This window comes from Anthonomus grandis, chromosome 10 (genome assembly GCF_022605725.1).
Source record: "Anthonomus grandis grandis chromosome 10, icAntGran1.3, whole genome shotgun sequence".
Lineage (NCBI taxonomy): Eukaryota > Metazoa > Arthropoda > Insecta > Coleoptera > Curculionidae > Anthonomus > Anthonomus grandis.
The window spans coordinates 26,565,388-26,585,631 of NC_065555.1; the positions used below are offsets into that span (position 1 = coordinate 26,565,388).

A 20,244-nucleotide genomic window follows, 5' to 3' on the forward strand; every position below is an offset into this window, starting at 1 on the left:
CTTTGTAAATGACCAGGCTTACGACAAAAGTAACACAATTTTACACTGGGTCCACTCGTCATACTGTCAGTGTTCGGAAAACGCCGTTTCAATCGATTGTTAAAATTACTGGTTGTAGGTTGAGCAACTTCATATGATGCAAGTAAAGTCAATAAGCTTGAAATTGAATCTAGTCTACTATTAAAAGCAGCAGTCTTAACGTGAATATCATCTAAGTCGCCTATAACCAGTTCCAACAATTGTTTTTTTGTTAAATCAAAATTAAGGGCTTGAATTAAAGAAATTTTTGTTCTGGCATACTCACAATATGAGGTGGCGCTTCGGCTGGTATACAGGCTGGCCTTACGAAACTTTTCGTTTAGATTCCTCTTTGGAGGATAGAAACTACAAATCTCCTCCCTAAAACTTTCCCATGATTTTTCAATTGGCTGCCACTTGTTATACCACTGTCTCGCTTCTCCCTGAAGTCCAGAAGCTGCTCTCGTTAATTGTTCAAGGGACGACCATTTAAATGTATCACCAAGCTTTTCAATTTGTTCACACCACTTGCTAGCTCCATCGCTATCACTTGGACAAAATTTCGGAATTTCGATAGCGGTCACAGGACTCGAATTACGACACGACACGTCTCTTAGTTCTTTAAGTGTAGCCGCCAACACTTCCGTCAATTGCTCCATTCTCGTAATTATGGTTTAATATAATAAAATTTCAAGTATTTTTCGCGGCCTCTTTATACTTGCGGATTAATACGCGAATTCTATCCCACTTCTGATGTAAGAAGGAGCAATAAATAAAAATAAAAAATAAACTGCTTTACCAACGATCTATTTTAAAAAAAAGGTTATACAAGCCAACTCGCTAATGCGTACAATACGACGTACCGTCTCAATCTGCTTTTTCTTCATCTCGCATGCCTTAAACTTAAAAGTTCCTATATCATATTATAGGCTAAACATAAACAAAGACATCTAAAGCTAAAAGGTCGAAAACTATAAATCTTTCAATAAAAGTTCGTCAGCACATCACTTGAATACCCACTAGAAAATCCAAATAGAGGTTCTTTTGTCGTTTCTTTTGCCTGCTTGACGCCCAAGTTCTATGAAATGCTCACATATACACACAGAAAAATCCCGATGGATTTTTTCACATTATGTCGTGTAAAAAAAAATGTTTAATTTTAGTACACAATTGTTAGATAATATCTCACAGTCCTGTATAAAAATTCTCAGGCATTTTGTATATGTTTTAATGTGTATATTTTATACAATTATTGCATATTAAATTAATACACCATAAGTGGATATTAATTATTAAGATAATGTGTATAAATATTCCACATTTTTTTTTTTAAATCCAATGCAGTTTGGTAAAAAATCTAATAACCAAGTATATTTTTACTACAATTTTTAATTAATTTTTTATTCTGGCTTGTGTTGATTTTATTTACAATTGTGTAGAATAAAAAAGATTCTTGCTAATAGCCCTTCACAATTATAGAATTTTAAACTATGTATTGTGTAGTTATAATACACAATTGTGTATAAAGGAGGACGCGCCAGACGCCCTTGCCTTTGCCGCTAGAACTTCGTTGTTAGCGTCAATGTTGCCAGATTCAATATTAAACAGTTGTGAAGGAATGCATCAAAATTTGCAGTCGATTTAAAGTTGTTAATTGAAAATGATTTAATAGGATATTTAAAAATAAGCTCAATCAGCATAAGTTCTAATTTTATTTATTTAAATAATATCGTGATAATAACACGCGTAAGGAAAAAGGAAACGTAACTTTTTTAATTGGCGGTGTAATCTTTAAGATACATTTGATGGCAGCATTGCTATAATTCCCAGTGCCACAGGTGTTCAACTGTTCATTCTTCAGTCCTTCAATCAATTGGCCGGCATGAATTTGTTTTAAGGTTTTTTCGTTTCGTTAAGTGTTAAAATTGCATAAGAAAAAAATGGATATATTCGTTGAAGATAAACTTAAGGAGTGGGGTTTATTGGACCAACTCCAGGAGCAGTTTGTAGGTAGGTAATTAGGTAAGCACCTTATTTTTTTTGCATTTATTGTATACTTTGGAATTTACTGGATATTTTGATGTTTAGACAGGTAGCTGGTACCTATTTAGTTTTTCAGTGATAACTGATAACTTTACTTATAGAATAGATAAGTAGGTATATTTACTTTTTTTACATCTTTTTTATCTTTGTACCTATCCAATTTTAATGTAGAGGTCGGTTAAATTTGTAACCTTTATTGCATTTGTATTTCAATTTGTATTACAAAATGGTATCTACTTAATCATAGCACTGTCTGACAGTCCTGTACCGTCCTTTTCAAGTCATGTAGTAGTATTATAAGGAAATTTGAACTCCTATACCTACATATACCTACTCACTGTGGCCAGCCACTAGCTCTCACACTCTCGTCTTTGGTTAACTTGGTTTAGAAGAACCAAATATTGTCATTGCATTGAAATGCTTTATGTAAGTCTTTATAAATGTGGTTTGTTTAAACTTAAATCAAACTTTTCATAAAAGTGAACCGCAGTCCACAGATACTAAATCTAGCAAGTATAACTTTCACAACTATAAGTAGGTAGGAAGATATATACCTACTAAAGTTCCTACTAAATTATTAAAACCTTAGAGAGGGGGAAAATACGATATATACAGGGTGAGCTTTTTTCGATGTTTAGTACAGGGATCTCAGCATCTGATTCTAATGATGTATCACATGATAGGGTTGTTTTTAAAAAATAAGCTTTTTTAACCATTGTTCATTTTTTTTGCTGTTTATTTTGGTTTAGTCTAGTTGCTATATCGTGTATAGATATATCGTGTCCACCAAGATCCCCTAAACTTACATGGAGCTATAAAGGAGACAGTGTAAAATATCTATGGAAAAAACTTAGATTTGAAACGATTGAAGAAAAGATTTAATACATTGCTTTAATGTGGTAATGGTGGAATTTTCGAAAATATTTCATACAATTAAATAAATTGTTAAAATAAAAAAACAGCTTTTTTTTATCCTGTTTTTCCCAGGCTCACTAGAATTTATTATTACACAGATTTATGACGAAATTCTCTAAAATGTATTTTAAATTTTTAAACAATTTGTTTATTTTTTTATACAAATATATTGATTATTTTTAAATTTTTATGAATATAAATATAAAACATTGTAATAAAAAACTCCAGTTCTTATGTTAATTTGATATACAAACCTAAAATAAGTAACCTATACTATATTTAAATTTATAAAACAATATATAGTATTATTATACACAATTTGTAATAAAATTTAATAGTTGAAATGAAAGAAAATAAAATATATTGTTAAAACAACCTACACTAACGTGTGTATTTAAAATGCACAAATTGTGTTTTTTTCCTGTACATACCATGTTAAAAAAACACTAAGAGTTTGCTTTTTTACTGAACAATTATATTAAATAAATATAAAATATTGTCGAATTTAAGTACACAAATAGTGTACTATATATACAATTAAATAAATCAAATTGATACACAATTTGTTGATTATAGAACCACAGTTGTTTAAACATAATAGCATAGAGAAATTCTACACAAATTGATTCTGTACCATTTCCAGAATCAAATTGTTTGTAAAATCTATACAATTGTTGAATTTTTATTCACCTATTTTTAAGAGTGTACACAAATTTTCATAAATAAACTTTTCTTTTTTTCTCACAATTATGCTTCTGAAAATAATAAGTTTTACTTTCCTATTATTTAACAATTAAAAAAAACAAATTTGAATAAACGTGAGATGTTGTTTAAAGCGCTGTTGTTATAGCTTTAATCTAAAAAAAAATTTACTTGATAGCTCAAGTACTTTCAGAGATAGAGCGATGGAAACACAAACGAAATTCATAAAATCAATTTTTTTAAATTTTTTTCGGATAAAAAACATCTCGACCACCGGAAAATGTCGTAAAACGCGATTTCATATGCCATGTAACATACTTAATGAAACCCAACATGTTTCAACTGGTTGTACTTCCAAAAAAAAATGACTCCCTAGACCCCAGAATTTACTCCACTAGAAAGGCTGTAATAAAGTGGCGAATTCTGAAATACTTTAGATACATCACTAGAAGGAAAAACTGGTCGTGGAAAGGAAACTGGACACTACCCAAGACGATGGATCGCTCAACTTAAGAAATTCACGGGTGCTTTGTTTTAAGGAAACATCAGGAATGGCTCAGATAGGGATTAGTGAAAGAAGACTGCCTAAACCACAACTTAAGTGGCAACCACTTCAGCCATAAAGTATACCACTAAAGAGAGAGAGAGAGCGAGAGAGAGAGGAATGGAATGATATGGCTAATATAATTGAAAACTTTACAAAAAAAGTAAATTTCATCTTCCCAAATCATGCGCCTTAAACTATATTATAATTCTCTTCTTCTGCCTCTTTTAAACAGCTTAACCCTAGAACCACAAGGTGGCGTCCGGCACAATGTTCCATCTCCATCCATATTAATTTCATTCGATTCCTCCGGTTGCTGTGCGCCTAAGTACCTTCCTCATTTTTAGTGCTCTCTTAATAACATAGTGAGATAGTATGTTTTGTTTTGATAATTTTGAGTTATTGGGTCTAGGTCGCATATGACGACATCTTGTATTTTGTGCTAAAAAAACTGTTAAGGTTAGTATTATAATTTAGTGCATATTTTAAAGGAATACATATATTTTTTTTATTTTAGAGTATTAGTTACACTTAGATGAAGTCTAAAAAACCTAAATTAGATAACCCTGGAACTAACTTCTGTCACGTATAAAAGGAAACGCCCTTTAGGAGAATCTGAACTTTAAAAATACCTGTATGAAGATGTAAGTGACTGTGAAATATCAGAGGGCGAAACCGAAGACTATACAGAAGTGGATGATGTTGAAAATTATGAGTTTGATGCTGCAATTCCAGGTGAAGATGAAAGTTTACCTAAGGCGACTTTACAAACAAAACCCGTAATTTATTCTAAAAATAGACGCTTATGGAAAATGGCCGCTTTCCAAGAGAAATGAGCAGTAGTTTTGCAAAATTTTTAATTGCAACGAAACGCAACTTTTCATACCAGAACCTTTAACGAACTTTTAAGGCCGATGTGCATTCTGTCCTTAAAAAAAAAACGCAAAACCCGAAACAAATGTGAACATTGCCATAAGGGGGTATGTGCTGAGGCATCTCTTGTGTCGACTGTAAATATTATTATAATAATAATTTTTAATATTATTTATAATAATAATTTTTTATTATTATAAATAAATATATGTGTAATATAAATGTGTGTTTTCATTTTTATATTTTCCATACAACATGAAAAATATAGGTACTCTAATATAGGGGTCCTATACGATGCCACCTTGTGGTTCTAGTGTTAAATCTCATACTATAGCCCTACTTGTATAGTATCGATTTTACTCTTTAAATGAATATTTATAAACAACTTTTACTGTTCATAGTGTATCAGTTATATGAAACTAAAAATAAAAAAGAGTGAACAACCAATCAACACAAGCATCAGCGAAAAAGTTCGTGACCCTACGCAGAGATTATAACAGTTCTCTTATTCTCGAATTCACTCGTTAAAGTACTTTTAGTTCACAGCATCAAGAGGCTGACGAGGCATTAAGTTAACGAAAAAGTACAATTAAGTTAAATTCAACCGCCTGTAAGACCGATTATTCTGACTGATCTTTTAACACTTGACGTCTGACAAAAGCGCTTCCTATGAAAGTGCTAATTATTAATCATTTATTATTGTTAGATTTGTTGAAAATGACAGCGTTGCAATTGATTTGTCATGCGTTAATTGCTAACAGGTACGTGCAATGTGATTTTAAACGTATCATGCTATTAAAAGATGCTTAACAATGATTCAAACAAAAAAAAGGATTTAACTTATTCTACAACATATTAATATAAGCGAAAGGAAAAATGATTATTTTGGTAACAACTAAATCTGTAGCTAGTGCAGTGTAATATCCTATAAGCATATGATATACTGGACTTTTTACTTATCCTTGAGATCCAACTGCATATAATTACGAAATTACCAATATAATGGATCTGATTTAAAAGAGTAAAGCCTAAGCGAGTTAGCCTTATTGGTAATAAAATCTTGATAATACAAATGTATATTAAAAAAATTTATATAAAAATATTCTTTAATCATTAAAACTTAACCGATTTAGTGGCTTAAGGTAAACATCCTGGAGGTAGCAATAAATATTTCGACTTAAAGCCTTAATACTCGACAAACTGGGATCTATTAAATAAATCTGAATGAAACAAACTCATTAACCCAATTGAAAGGACATTCTGACTAATAAATTCAGCAATACATCATGGCCCATGCGATCAAAGGCTTTTTGAAAGTCAGTATAAATGACTGCGATCTGAGTATGATCTTCAATTGATTCACATACTTGATCAGACAGCCAGAATAAATTTGTGACACAAGATCGCCCAGTAAACCATTCATTCTGGTCGACGGAGATGACACGTTGTAAATATCGAATATGGTGTTAAATATCAAATATTTTCGAAAAATTGCTGTATTGAGTAAGTACTAGGATCCCCGGCTTTCAATATAAGTGATATTCTAGCAATCTTTCAATTATCCGCGAATAATAAACTAGAAATCTTCGCAGTGGTATTTGCTTAAGTGGAATGCATGTTCCAAATATACAATTCAGTATATTATATAAACATACTAGATATAATATATTAGATAAATATGGAGATGACCAGTTGACTTCAAGAATTAAATCATAACGAACATGACAATCAGCGCCTGTAAATTTAAATACTGTAGCAGAGTCCTTTTTAAGCACAAAATTTATAATACGCTCCAGGTCAATTTGCACCACGCATGCACGTCCTCTGTAATAAAAGACATTTCACCACGGGAGTAATGAAAATTTTATTGTAGAAAGCACTTTATGATAGAAAACGTGAAAGTCTCAAATAGTAGTTTAGTCAAAATAGTTAAATACTGAAAGGCTCGCTTATTTAATTACTTGTTCAAATGCAAACCTAACCCACATTTACACCAAAATATAATGAAGCCACAGTTTATTTGGAAGGTTTTAGAGGATTTTTTGCTACAATAAAAGCAACATATTTTGTTAAAAACTTAAATAAGTATTTGCGTTAAATGGGTAGGAAGCAAGTAAATTATTATATGGTACAAGAATACCGGCCCACATTTTTATAGAAAATTTTTGTTAATGTCTTCTAGGGATCATATCATGCGGACTAACATCATATCTATATCCTGTGCAATTTCACGAACACTAAATGGGTACTCCGAATTAGTTGTCTTTTGGAATCTGGGCTAACTAGAGATTCGTTTGTTCTGCCTGATATAAGTAGTCTTATGATCTTCAATTTTCTAACGATTCTCTTGATTTTCTCCAAAATTCCCTTGATGTACGGAATCCTCTGGTTAATGTGGCTCATTTTTTGTTATTTCTGCTGCTTTCATAATAGTTGTCTTTATTAGTTTGGCTGTCCTCCTATACAGGGTCTTAATAATTTTCACCTTTTTTGAACCAGGATAGAGTTGTAGTGTAGGTTTTGCCCTGTGTGTATTGATTTGCGATTATTGCGATATATTCATTGTTTTTCTTTACAAAAATAACTAAAGGGCAATGTTGACTCAGTTCTTAAGTCCATCGTGAACTTGAAGCTTGACCTAATGTTATTAATATGCTACAGAATGTTTGACAATTCTGTATCGTTTTTATCGCAAATAATAACTATGTCATCATCATGTGGCCAGACTTTGAGTTTGGATTAAGTTTTCCTTATAGTGTGTTCCTCGATTTGGAAATCCGTCGTCCTGATCGTAAAACATATCTCTACATTAAAAATAGGAGTTACAAAGATAAACTTATAAAAAGTTTATTACTTTCTCCAGTGAAAGTCCAATACGTTCTGCAAATGTTGCGGCCTGTCTGAGTATTTTGCTGATAATATTAAGGGATTGTCCAATGAACACATTTGTATAAAGCCGCTTAATATCAAAGCTAGCTTATCTATGGGTCTAAAGTTAGTGGTCTGAAGAATTTTGACGAATTGATTTTGTACAAAGGAGACCTTGTTCTCGTGTAGTAGCTGGATAATTAACGAATCTCTAAATTATATAATGGTAATAGGTCAGCAAAGAATCATAAAAACCCTGTATAGGAGAGCAGCCGCAATATGCAAAAGCAATGTTGACCTCAACAGGGAAATAGAAAATAGCACCAAAGTCTGCTAGCAGAACGGAAAAACGAATAAATAAAACCACAAAGGGACTGGAGGATCCTACAGGATTTTTAACGACTCCTTACATCTAAGAAACTTTGGAGAATTGCCAGAAAATTCAACTTTAAAACTGCCTATATCTCGAAGACGACCACACTAAGTTAAGTATCGAAGACCAAACAAGAATGGATACTGGAATTCAAGAACTACATATACCAAATCCCCTAAGAAAGTAAAGAGTCAATTAGTCATCATAGTCAAAATAAAGCAACCACTGGAAGTCAGGATAAAAGAATATTGAAAATGGAGCCGAACAGATCAGGAGTAGCAGAACATGCTTGGTCCAATGGCCATAAGATATATTGTGTCAGGAGCAATACTGGAAGAAAAGAAGATACTCGAAGCAACTTATATAAAGCAAAACAAAGGAATCTTCAGTCAACACAGTTTTGATATTCTCAACATCTGAAGACCTCTATCACACACCTCTAGTATACAAGGTGCAGCAGCAAGGCGTACGGCTAAAATAGCGCCTAAACTATACCGAGTGGATAAAAACTTATGTGACATGATTAAAAAGTTGACAAAAATCTACAAACTAAAAATAATTTTACATATACAGAGTGCATCAAAAATAAGTTATGGAAAAATATGTAGTTTTTTCAAACAAGTCCCTTGAAATGGACGCCACTGGTTTCAAGCCCATGCGCATTTCTAATGTTTTCATAACCTCGTGCATTTGTCTAAATGTTCGCTATTTGTTGTAAAATCAGTTCGTGTGCAGAAATCGGAGATAGCGTTTTGATTTTGTATTTTTATGTGACCATGGATCCGGAACTCTACTCGAAAGGGAGGGTAAGTTTTAATTTTTTATATCTATAGGTTTTGAAACCAGGGTAAAGAAATTCAGTTAATATATTGTGTTTGAGGCATAGTTATAACTATTACTGAAAAGACCGTTTCCAATGGAGTATCGTCAAACGACCTATTCCTAAAGTGGTAATGAACATTGTCCTACAAACTCTAAGGTTTTCTTCTCCTACTCTTAAAAAATATTGAAGGGTTTGTCCCCTTTTACTTTCATTTTCTTTTTGTCGGTTTCTGTGTCTTTTAGGTGGCATAGAAAAGACAAGAGTGTTTGCATAAACTTTTTTTCCGCCCAAGTCATTTTCCAAAAGTTGTTAAAAATAAGTTGCCTTTGACCTTCGTTTACTGCAGAGCATTTTAACATTCCTTTAGGGTTTAGTTTACATTTGCACCCATCCTTTATTGTAGGAAGTTTTTTTGGATTGCTATAGGTCCATTTTCCATTTTTTTTGTTTCGTCCCAAGTAACTTTGACCCCTTTCTCTTAACTTTCTAATTTTTTCAGCAAACCACGTTGATTCTTGTACTTGAAAGCGCTTTTTACGCTATTTACTTTTTGTCGGATTACTATAAGATGAGCCTGAGTCGGAATCCGAATATGGTACCAACCTGCTAGCTTCGTCATCGGAAATATCAGAATGGACTGTGTGGACTTGGCTGTGTTTACAAAGTGGATTTGAGTCGGCGGGAGTTAGCTGTTATTCTCATCGTATAAAATAAGGATTATTATTACACATTTGTAGTTGGCAGGTTAACTAATCAACGTAGAAGTGCTGCCGGTTTTTCGAAAAAACGCATTTTAGCCAAAAATGGACTTAGCAGGTGTACACTTTAAGGCGACGATATGTTGTTTTGGTGAGCATATTGATAGGCAAACTCTAATCTTCTCTGTTTGATTGCTTCAGTCAAAAATATTTTATTTGTTGCACAGCAACTTTTAATTTCCGAATTTCTTATCCTACTACGAGCTGTATTAGCAGAACCAGAAAAATGCGTGTCTTCTTTCGCCTTTATTGTTGTTTCAAACGGATTGTTTCTTAGAAAGGCAACTAACTCTCTATCTTGAATGTCGTTTAAAAGTTTTGCTCGACCAGAACCTGGATTTCTTACAATTGCTCTATATTCTGCAATTTTGCCTTAGCTAAGGAAACGGTATTTTTACTAATGCCCAATTCTTCTGCGATTCTTCTTATAGGAACTCCATCCATCAGACGAGTGTATATTATCACTTTTTTGTTGAGGAGATAATGCAGGCATTTTGAAAGAACGATTTTGTAGACGCGGCTGTCACAAAATTAAATTAACTTTGACAACATCAAAATATATTATTCTAATAGATCAAGAGATGTAGGAGATTTTGCTGCCCCAGTTTTTTTTCGGCACGATAGTACATTTCACCTGTCTATGAAAAAAATGCGGTCCTATGACATAATTCCCAATAATCCCTGCCCAAACATTAATAGAACATATTCACTTTGAAGCATTCGTGTAATTGAACTTGCACTAATACCAACCGGTAATTCTCTAGCAAGTTGTCTAGTACTTCTTTGGGGCATCTTATTTATACGCTTTCATCTGTTATTTTTTTCGTTACAAACGAAGAAAACTGATTTTACTTGTTCATGTTTTTCACACATAACACTTCCTGTTCTTTCGAAGCTTTTAAGTTTCTCAAATACTTGTGGTTGAGAGTGCGTTCTTTCGGGGTAACGTTGCGCATATATTCTGGATGCCAAGAGTGTATTTCACACAACTTCTTCGTGTGGACAATTTATAATTTGCAAGTAATACAATAATTTGAATCTTTAAAACGTATTTTAGCGCTAATGTGAAATATTTTTATTAACGATATTCAAAAAAAAACAGTAAACCAAACGCAACTATTTGAATGTCAAATCAATATTTGTGCTGATAGTCTGTCAACAATATAAACTAATTTTTCCAAGCAATTTTGATCGATTTTTTTAAATACATAGTTATGCGCTTTTATAGGCACCGTTTTTTAAAGAATGTAAAATATCTTTAAAAAAAACGAGTTAGGTATAGGACATACTTCGTAAGAAATATAGACAATAGATAAGCAAACTTCATGAAAGAGAAAAATACAGGCTGTTCTATTTAAAAAAATCGAGATATTGCATGTTTTATTTAAGTAAATTGATAAATTTATATTAGACACTCTGTATGAAAAAAATTTCAGACTTTTACCGAAAGATAAAGCCGATACCGTAAACTAGCTACATTAAAAATTTCGTTTATCTAGATTGAACACAGCGGGTGCTATAAGAATTTTAATAAACTCCTTAAAACACTAAAAATATCCTAAAAATACGAATTACGTGGCAACGCCGTAATGAAATTTAAAAAATGAGGTATCAGTGTAAAGATCTTGTTGCCCACAAAAGCGTAACGCCATTAAATAGAGTGTGTTCTATTTAAAAAAACTACACATTTTTCCGTAACTTATTTTTGACGCACCCCAATTATTTTTGATTTTTGGATTTTTGTCAACCTTTTAAACATATCACATAAGTTTTTTTCTACTCGGTATAGCTTACGCGCTATTTTAACCGTACGCCTTGCATCCTGTATAAGCCTGTAGAATAGTTGTTGTTAATTTACGCGTTGATAACGTTTGGAGATATTTCCCAACCGAAACTTCGAGCTAAATTTAAAGTTAAGCTAATGGAAGTTCGAAATTAGACTTTTTTACAAATGTCTACCACTTTCAAAAACACAACCTTAATATTGTTTACAAAGAGATTTTAAGAGATTTTAGAGATTTTAATTATAAAGAGATTATTTAAACTGATTTGTTGGTTATCTAAAATATTTGGTTTGTTAGTATTTGTGGAACGAATGGGAAAAGCAACGTTATTAGGAAAATAGAAAAATATAATTTTTTGTGTCATTTAATCGTTCTGAATTCATTTGATTCACTTTGCTCAAAAAATGGTACTCAACATCAGAGTATTGATATACTAAAAATAAAACCAATTCCACACACAATTCAAGGCCATTAAAAACGATCTTATTTTTGCACAACTTGGTCAGTAATTCTTTCCTGAGTGTAATAGATAAAGCGAATAATTAAGTCCTATTCGATTGCATCAAACACTTTTAAATAGACTTGTTTGGGTCTTATATGGAGTTTATTAGTTTACTATTGAACTTAAAACACCGACCATTATTCCTTTGAAAAAGTGTAACAATGAATTGGCAAAACCTCACGCAAGACTTTCATGATATGCATTGGTCTTAATTAAAGCAGGACGTTCACCGCATTTAAAACAACTATAATGTGTATCGGTTCTTTACTGTTGCTGTTTGTAATAGTGGCAAATGCCAAATTAAGATTCAATGTAGTATACGGGTATTGTATAGTATAAATTTATCGTGAAAAATTATACAACTGTAAGTAAACAACTTTAAAAAAAAAACTGAGAATGTTTATTTTTAAATTTGAATTAAAAATCCATAATTTGTTATTTTTTAAATATTACTTAGTGTTAATTGTCTTTGCTTGAACGCAACATGAATTTTGTCTTAATATTTATTTTCGATAAGCATTTATAACCATTTAAATTATAAAGTTAAATCATTTTTAGTAGTTCATTATCTCTTATACAGGTATGGAAACGAAAACGCCGATCATAAGAAATTACATAAGTTAAGGTGAGATAGATGTTGCTCGGTCTAATAAATCTTACTATACTACAAAAGGCAAAAGTGCTTAGCCACAGATATGTTTGAACTGGACCAACGTAACCACAATAAATATTTTTATCACAGTAATATTAGGGTAAAAGTATGGGAGATGGACCAGGAGGGTAGATGGTCCACTCAAAATATCCGGCAAGGTTTGGCAACAGGGCAAGACTAACCTGTCCCATTCTGTCTCTTAGCGTCAGTTACCTTTGAGACGGCGACTGAAACGCATTATAACGCACCTTCGCGAATGTTATTTACGATAGTTGAAATCACCACGTGCAAAAATTTTATATCAGTTTTGAGAATCTTATTTTTTTTTAAATCAGGTAAGTTTAACCGATTTTTGTTGGATTCGTGTTTAGATACCATATACAAGGTGTACTAGAGAGCATCAATCGTAGCTCTAATCGGCATATTTTAAAAGCTAGACACTGGTCCATCTATCCTCCTATTTGAAGATAGATAGCCCACTTAAAAGGAGGAGAGTTGGACCAGCCTATTTTGTTTTAGGATTATGCCCAATAAATATATCCGAAAACAAAACGCACCTAAAAGAGGTTCTTGGACGGCTAGAGCATTAGGTGATGCAGTTGATGCTGTGAAGAATGGCGGTATGGGCATTAACGAAGCCGCGAAAGCATTTGGGATCCCAAACACAACTTTTAAGCGCTGATTAAAAGCAAATAACATCGATAGCTGTAATCGTCTGAGACCAGATTTTTGTTTGAGCTCGAACATCGAAACAAAAATAGTCAGTCACATAAAAAAAACTGCAAAAGGCAGGTTTTGCACCCACCAGAACAGAAGTAAGAATCATGGCGTTTAATTTAGCTGGACGATTGGGGATTCCAAATAAATTTAATAAAAAAGAAGGTATATTATAAAAAAAATAAAAACCACATTGCTAATTTATTATCGTCTTTTTTAGGTAAAGCGGGCCAAAAATGGTTAGAACTGTTTTTAAAGCGAAGATCTGAAATTTCAATCCGAGAACACCTCAATTGCGCGAGCTTTGGGAATGTCAAGAGAAACCGTTAATAATTACTTTTCGGATCTACAGAGAATTATGACTGAACATAATTTTTATGATAAACCCGGGCATATATTCAATACAGACGAAACAGGATTACAGCTGCTGAACACTAGGGCTAGTCAGGTACTAGCCGAAAAAGGATCAAAATGTGTTCCAAGCATGAGCCCTGGGGAAAAGGATGAGACAAGTAGTGTCATAGCATGTTGTAGCGCAGAAGGCACTTTTATCCCCCCATATTGTATTTTCAAAGGAAAAAATAAAAAAGAAGACTGGCTTGAAGGTATGCCACCGGGTTCTAAAATTAGAATCGGAAAAATCTGCTTACGTTAATAGCGAGATTTTTTTAGAATGGTTACGAACACCCTTTTTTTACCAAGGAAGCCCTCGGGTAAAACTTTACTAATAGTAGATGGCCACACGTCCCATACGACCAACCTGGACCTACTAGAATTTGCTGAGCAAAATTATAAAATTTTGTTTTGTTTACCATCGCATACCACTCTCTACCTGCAGCCTCTTGATCGCGCCTTCTTTAAATCTCTTAAAAGCAACTTCTACGCTGAATGCCGTTTTATGATTCAAAATAACCCAAACAGGGTCCTTAATCGTCTTCAATTTGGTAAGCTGTTAGGTCGAGCATGGGGAAACTCAGCAACTGTTCCATCCATTTAATCCGTTAATTATCCCGGAATATGCTTTTTTAACACAGACACCCCTTGAAAGTCCTGAAACAGAAACATTACAGACGGTCCAGACAGATAACTTATCAGTTAGAGCTGAGTCTCCTCAACCAGGCCTCTCCGGAAGGCCTCTCCTCCTTTCAAAATCTAAAAGCCTTACCCATCAACCCTACCAAGTCATCAGTACCTGATGAAGATATAACTCCCGGAAAGGCTCTTGATGAAGTAACGCCTGTACCTGTTTTATCTGCAGCAGTGAAAAGAGTTCGTAAAAAATATACGGAGAGATAACAGCTAAGGAATTTATAAAAAATAAGAATGATGCACAACTCAAAAAGAACGTAAAATCTGCGAGAAAATTAAAAAGTAAGAGAAAGGTGAATGTCTGAAGATGACGTTACTCTTGATGACAGTTCCAGTGGTGAAGAAAACTTTAGTGATTTAGAAAATGAATGTGTCGATTGCAAGGAGGACTATAACTAAACGTCTAAAAAAGACGAACGGCTGCAATGTATCATTTGTAAACGTTGGTTACATGAAACTTGTTCTGGCTTCGTTAACCTTTGCAACAAGTGTGGAAAGACTGTAGCCACCAAAAAAAAGAAAGAATAGCATGGTACTTCTATCCTACCCCTAGTGTTCCATCTCATCTCCACAGAGCAGGATAGATGGACGAATGGCATACCTGTCATTATGTATATTTTTTAGTGCCTAGAATTAATATTTTTAATTCCTAATTATACCAAAAGAAATACCAATGTTATGTCATGTTATATATTTTTTTTTCCAATTTTGTTATTTTTTTTATTAAAGAAGCACGTTTAATTTTTTTAAATGTGGTCCATCTCTCCTCCTTTTACCCTAATTACAGTATTTATAATCTTGTGACCTTGATCATATAGAGCACGTTTGTTTGGAATCAAGGCAACTGATTATATAGAGAATTTTTTTAAATTCAGCAATGTTGCTAAAGATGAATAAAAATGTATTAATAAAAACATTATAGCCAGCCTGATTAGCAATTTGCTAAATGTAAGAATGTTCCTTAATTAAAAAGATCCCACGTAACAATGAATTGTTTAGATTGTCAATGCTTTTTCTTTTTTTTTTCTGATTAAATACAAATTTATACGGAATTTATTATCGAAAAAGCTCAACTTATACTAACTTAGTGTAAGATGTAAATTTTCATTGTTAATCAGTTTAATACCATCGGAAATTCTGTACCAAATTTATGTCCGTTCACATTTCCCGTAAGTTTTCGATAATTAAGTTCACAAAACTTACCTGTACTAAGGTAGCAATAACCAGTCCAAATGTAAGGGCAATTGATACCAAGTTAGCTCCCATATTAACACAAGCAGCGCATCCAATAAATACCAAAATAAGGGTTCCCAAGAATTCTGCCGTAAGCATCCTCCATAGTGATTTATTTTCTTTGAACTCGTGCAATCCGAATATGTCTTCTTGAGAAGTCGAACCTGAGACGAAATAAAATAATTATTAGTTAATTATTCAAATGATATAAAAGTTAAATAGGGGATAAATACTATAAAACTATTGTAAGAACTGTCTATTTATTTAACGGTATCCACCAATTTTACAAAAATAAAATAACACAAAAGATACTAATAATAATATAACTTAAGCTAGATAATAGTAAGACATAAATCAATCAAAGTAACAAATTAATTTAAAGAAAGCTGGTAAAGTAGCGAGTCACTAATTAATTAATTAATTTCAGAGAACTCCTAAAACTGCTAAAAGAAACGTGCAAGTCAAGACTATACCTATCGAAAGAACGTTGCATTCTAGTTATAGGATTATCCTGTCTATAAGAACTACTATCAAAATCTACATAGAAGAGTTTTTTCAGTCTAGTCAATTTTTGCGCCCGAAAATTCAGCCTATTTAAAAGATAATCACAATCAGTCATGCCAGATATTAATTTAAAAATAAAACACAAGTCTGAATTATTACGCCTTAACTCAAGTGAGTCTAAAGAGAGAACTGACATGACCGACTTGTAATCAGTATGACCATTAGCTAATGGAACCTTAAGTTTAAAAGAACAATTTCTTAAGAATTTATTTTGGACTTTCTCAATATTTTCAATATGCGATTTATAAAATGGAGACCATATGGGACTAGCATACTCCAACCCAGAATGGACGAACAAACAGTAGAGAACTTTATAGACAGAGCATGAGAAGTCTTGACTGCATCTAGTTATAAATCCTAGATTTCTATACGCTTTCTGAACTAGGTTTTCAGCATGAGACAAAAATGTCAACTTAGAATCGAAAATTACTCCGAGATCCCTAACTTCCGTTACCCTTTTTAAAATAGTGGAATCTATACTATAATCAAACAATGTAAGATTGCGAATTCTTCCAAAAGTTATTGAATAACACTTCGGAACATTTAAATCTAAACCATTAAGGTTGCACCATTCATAGAGATTATGCAAGTCATCCTGTAACAATTGACATTGAACATTAGAATCAATAGACAAAAACAATTTTAAATCATCAGCAAATAATAAAAATTCACAATTTCCTACAAATAATCCTATATTATTAACAAAGATTGTAAAAAGCAACGGACCCGCATGTGATGCCTGAGGAACGCTAGATGGCACAGAAAAGCTGCTAGATAAGAAGCTATTAAGCCGTATACATTGAGATCTACCCAGTAGATAGTCCCTTAGCCAACAAATAACATTTGATCCAAAACCTAAGTTTGGAGCTTTGTCAATAGAAGCGCATGATTAACTCTCGGCGTCGAACGCCTTCGAAAAATCCGTATAAACAGCATCAACTTGTGAACCCTTACCAAAAGCATTAAACAAATAATCTTTATAACATATTCAGTTAGTAACAGTGGAACGACCTTTTTGAAAACCATGTTGACTGTTAATAATAAGGCTTTTACATTGCCATGACAATTGCTTGGTTACAAGTGCATCCAAAAGTTTAGGCAAGGTTGACTGTATACAAACTCCCCGATAATTACTGACATCACTAGTATTACCAGACTTAAATATCGGCGTAATATACGAATTCTTTCAAAAAGCAGGAAATACTCCCGACTTTAAAGACAGATTGAATAAAGTGCAAATAGGCTTGGACAGAGTACATACACATTCACGAAGTAGCAAGCTGGGTATGCCATCCGGTCCCGCAGAAGTCTTGCTCTGTAAGCCAAGAATCTCGTCAAAAAACTCTACTAAAGATAACTCAAATTTCCATCGAATTGATCCACAAGCCCTGTCATGTAATATTCAGGTATTTGAAATGCTCTATCAGAATATACGTTTGACAAATATTTGGCAAATAAATTAACAGTATCACCACCCTTATCACTAGTTTTATCATTAAAAAACATATGTTTAGGAATAATATTTGACTTTTTAACATTGCTTACATGTTTCCAGAATAATCTAGGATTTAACAATAGATTATTCTCGGTACGAGAAATATAATCGCGGTAACACTGACCGCTCAACACACTGCATGACTGCCGAAGCCCAGAGCAAACCAAGTAATCACTTTGCAATTGAGACTCCTTAAACTTCTTATGAGCAATCCTCCTACGTAAAACTAAGCTTTTTAACTCTCTTGAAAACCATACAGGAAAGCTACCAGTATTAGAGGACTTAATAGGTCTGTTCGTAAATTTTCATCGTCTTAAACGTGTTTATTATAGGACATCAAAAAAGAAAAAAAGCGCTTGGACTAAAACGAGCGGCACGGCGTTCTTTGATTTAATCAAAGGCAATATTAATAAAACTACCTGCTAACGATGTACTATAACCAAGAATTTTAAATTCATAGAGAGTGTTTATAAAAGAGAAACCATGTAAATGATATTGTTTTATTCAGGAAGAAAGTTGCTTAACTAAGTTTCATAAATATATCATTTAAGGTTTAAGTAAACATTTCTCGTGAAAATTCTATTCGTTTTAAATGCACGGAATCGTTGCCTTAAATGAACTACATAAAAATGATATGAAATGAACGGAAGACTTGCTGGAAACCGCCACTGTTCAAAATGCAGAAATTTAAAGTAGGCAAAATCCATAAGCCATTCATGGAAGATAATTGATTATACGGTTTGGTGGGACAGTACGACCCGGAAAGAGAGTTTTCTGTTACTCCTATAAAAAATGACGTCCTTGAAAATAGAGCATTGACAATGCTGTTTTCGTTTTGCAACTACAAATGACTGTTATTATAGTATATTTCTGTGCTATAATAATTTTAAAATTAGAAACTCAAAAGCTCAGCTTGTCAGGCTATATTTAGCCGTAACCTTATATAAACAAAACGTGTTGTATACCTACGCCAATATTTTATATCTCTATGTTTACAATTAAAGTTAATAAATATGTACAAGCAGTTCGAATATTTACTTTATTAAAATAGTACTTATAAATTAGCGCAAATCTGTATTTGTTCGCCTTATTGCCTAAGACAGATGTAAACAGTGCGACCATGATTTAAATTAAATTTATGGTTTAAATCAAATTATATATACTTGACTAAAGCATATTATAAGAAACTTAAGTTAAAGTTTAGATACTGAGTTAATTCATCGTTACATGTCATGTTGACTTTAGTTTCAACCCTTGAAATGCAATTAAAATAATCAATCATAACGTAATTTTTGTGTGTGATAGTTTCTGGTTCCTTTTTGCAAAGAAGACAGGTCAGGATCTGTTAAATACACAAAATATACTTAGTTTTTAACTTTTAATTTGTTTACCAGGCAGATAGACCCTAACGCGGATTGACATTAGACAGTTCCGTCACCCTCTCTTTTTCTTCCAATCAATTGGGACTTTATCGAATGTGCAAAAAATCAACATGTAAACAGGCACGCGAATAATAATTAAAAATATGTACTTTCATGTAATAATTATTTATTCAAAATAAAAAATTAAAGTAATAATTATTTAATCAATTTCGTGTTGTGTCATTTACTACAATTCAAGAACATACGAGGGTTGTCTTTTAAGTTTTGCATATGCAGCTGGAATAGCCCCGTTTTACGGCACTTCTCAGAATAGAAAGCGCATTAAAAGGCAAAGGTAGATTATTCTTTAGATTTGTAGATATTATCCATGTGCGACAAATTTAATAAAAACGGAGATACTTTTCATATATTTCTAAGGTAAATCTTCTATACTTTTCACTTTGGGAAGATCTCTTCAATCTGAAATATTCATTATAGACAGCTGAATGTATTCCTAATTGCTTGCACTTATCTCATCTTAAAAAATAATTACTTTTAACCTAATACATAACATCAATCTATATAAAACGACACGACCCCATGCTGCTTTCTTAATAAATCAAATTAAATAGCATTTTACTTGTTCGAGCACCAATTTAGATAAATATAATTGATTTAGAGCTGATATCTAAGTTCAACGTGGCCTTTTAATTATAAAAATTACCGAAGCGAGTAATTGCACTTCGTTAATAAATCTCCTATCTTGTTCAACTGTTCATTCATTTCAATTTATTGCATTATTACCGAATAAGATTTTTAATGTATGAAAGAATTATGCCTTTTGAATACATTATTTCTTATTTAATTATAATATTTGTCGCTAAATGATTAATATGCTCGTTACATAGATAGTCTTTATTCAACTTCGAC

The 20,244-nt window shown here is 32.6% G+C and overlaps 1 protein-coding gene across 3 annotated transcripts in view; it reads right to left on the reverse strand.

Moving 5' to 3' along the window:
• LOC126741743 (aquaporin AQPAe.a) overlaps positions 1 to 20,244 on the reverse strand; it is a 247,416-nt gene that overhangs the window by 133,606 nt on the left and 93,566 nt on the right. For all 3 annotated transcript variants that reach the window (XM_050448290.1, XM_050448289.1, XM_050448288.1), the window contains exon 2: positions 15,865 to 16,058. In XM_050448290.1, the coding sequence (XP_050304247.1) occupies positions 15,865 to 16,058 (194 nt within the window). The remainder of the gene's footprint in view (positions 1 to 15,864; positions 16,059 to 20,244) is intronic.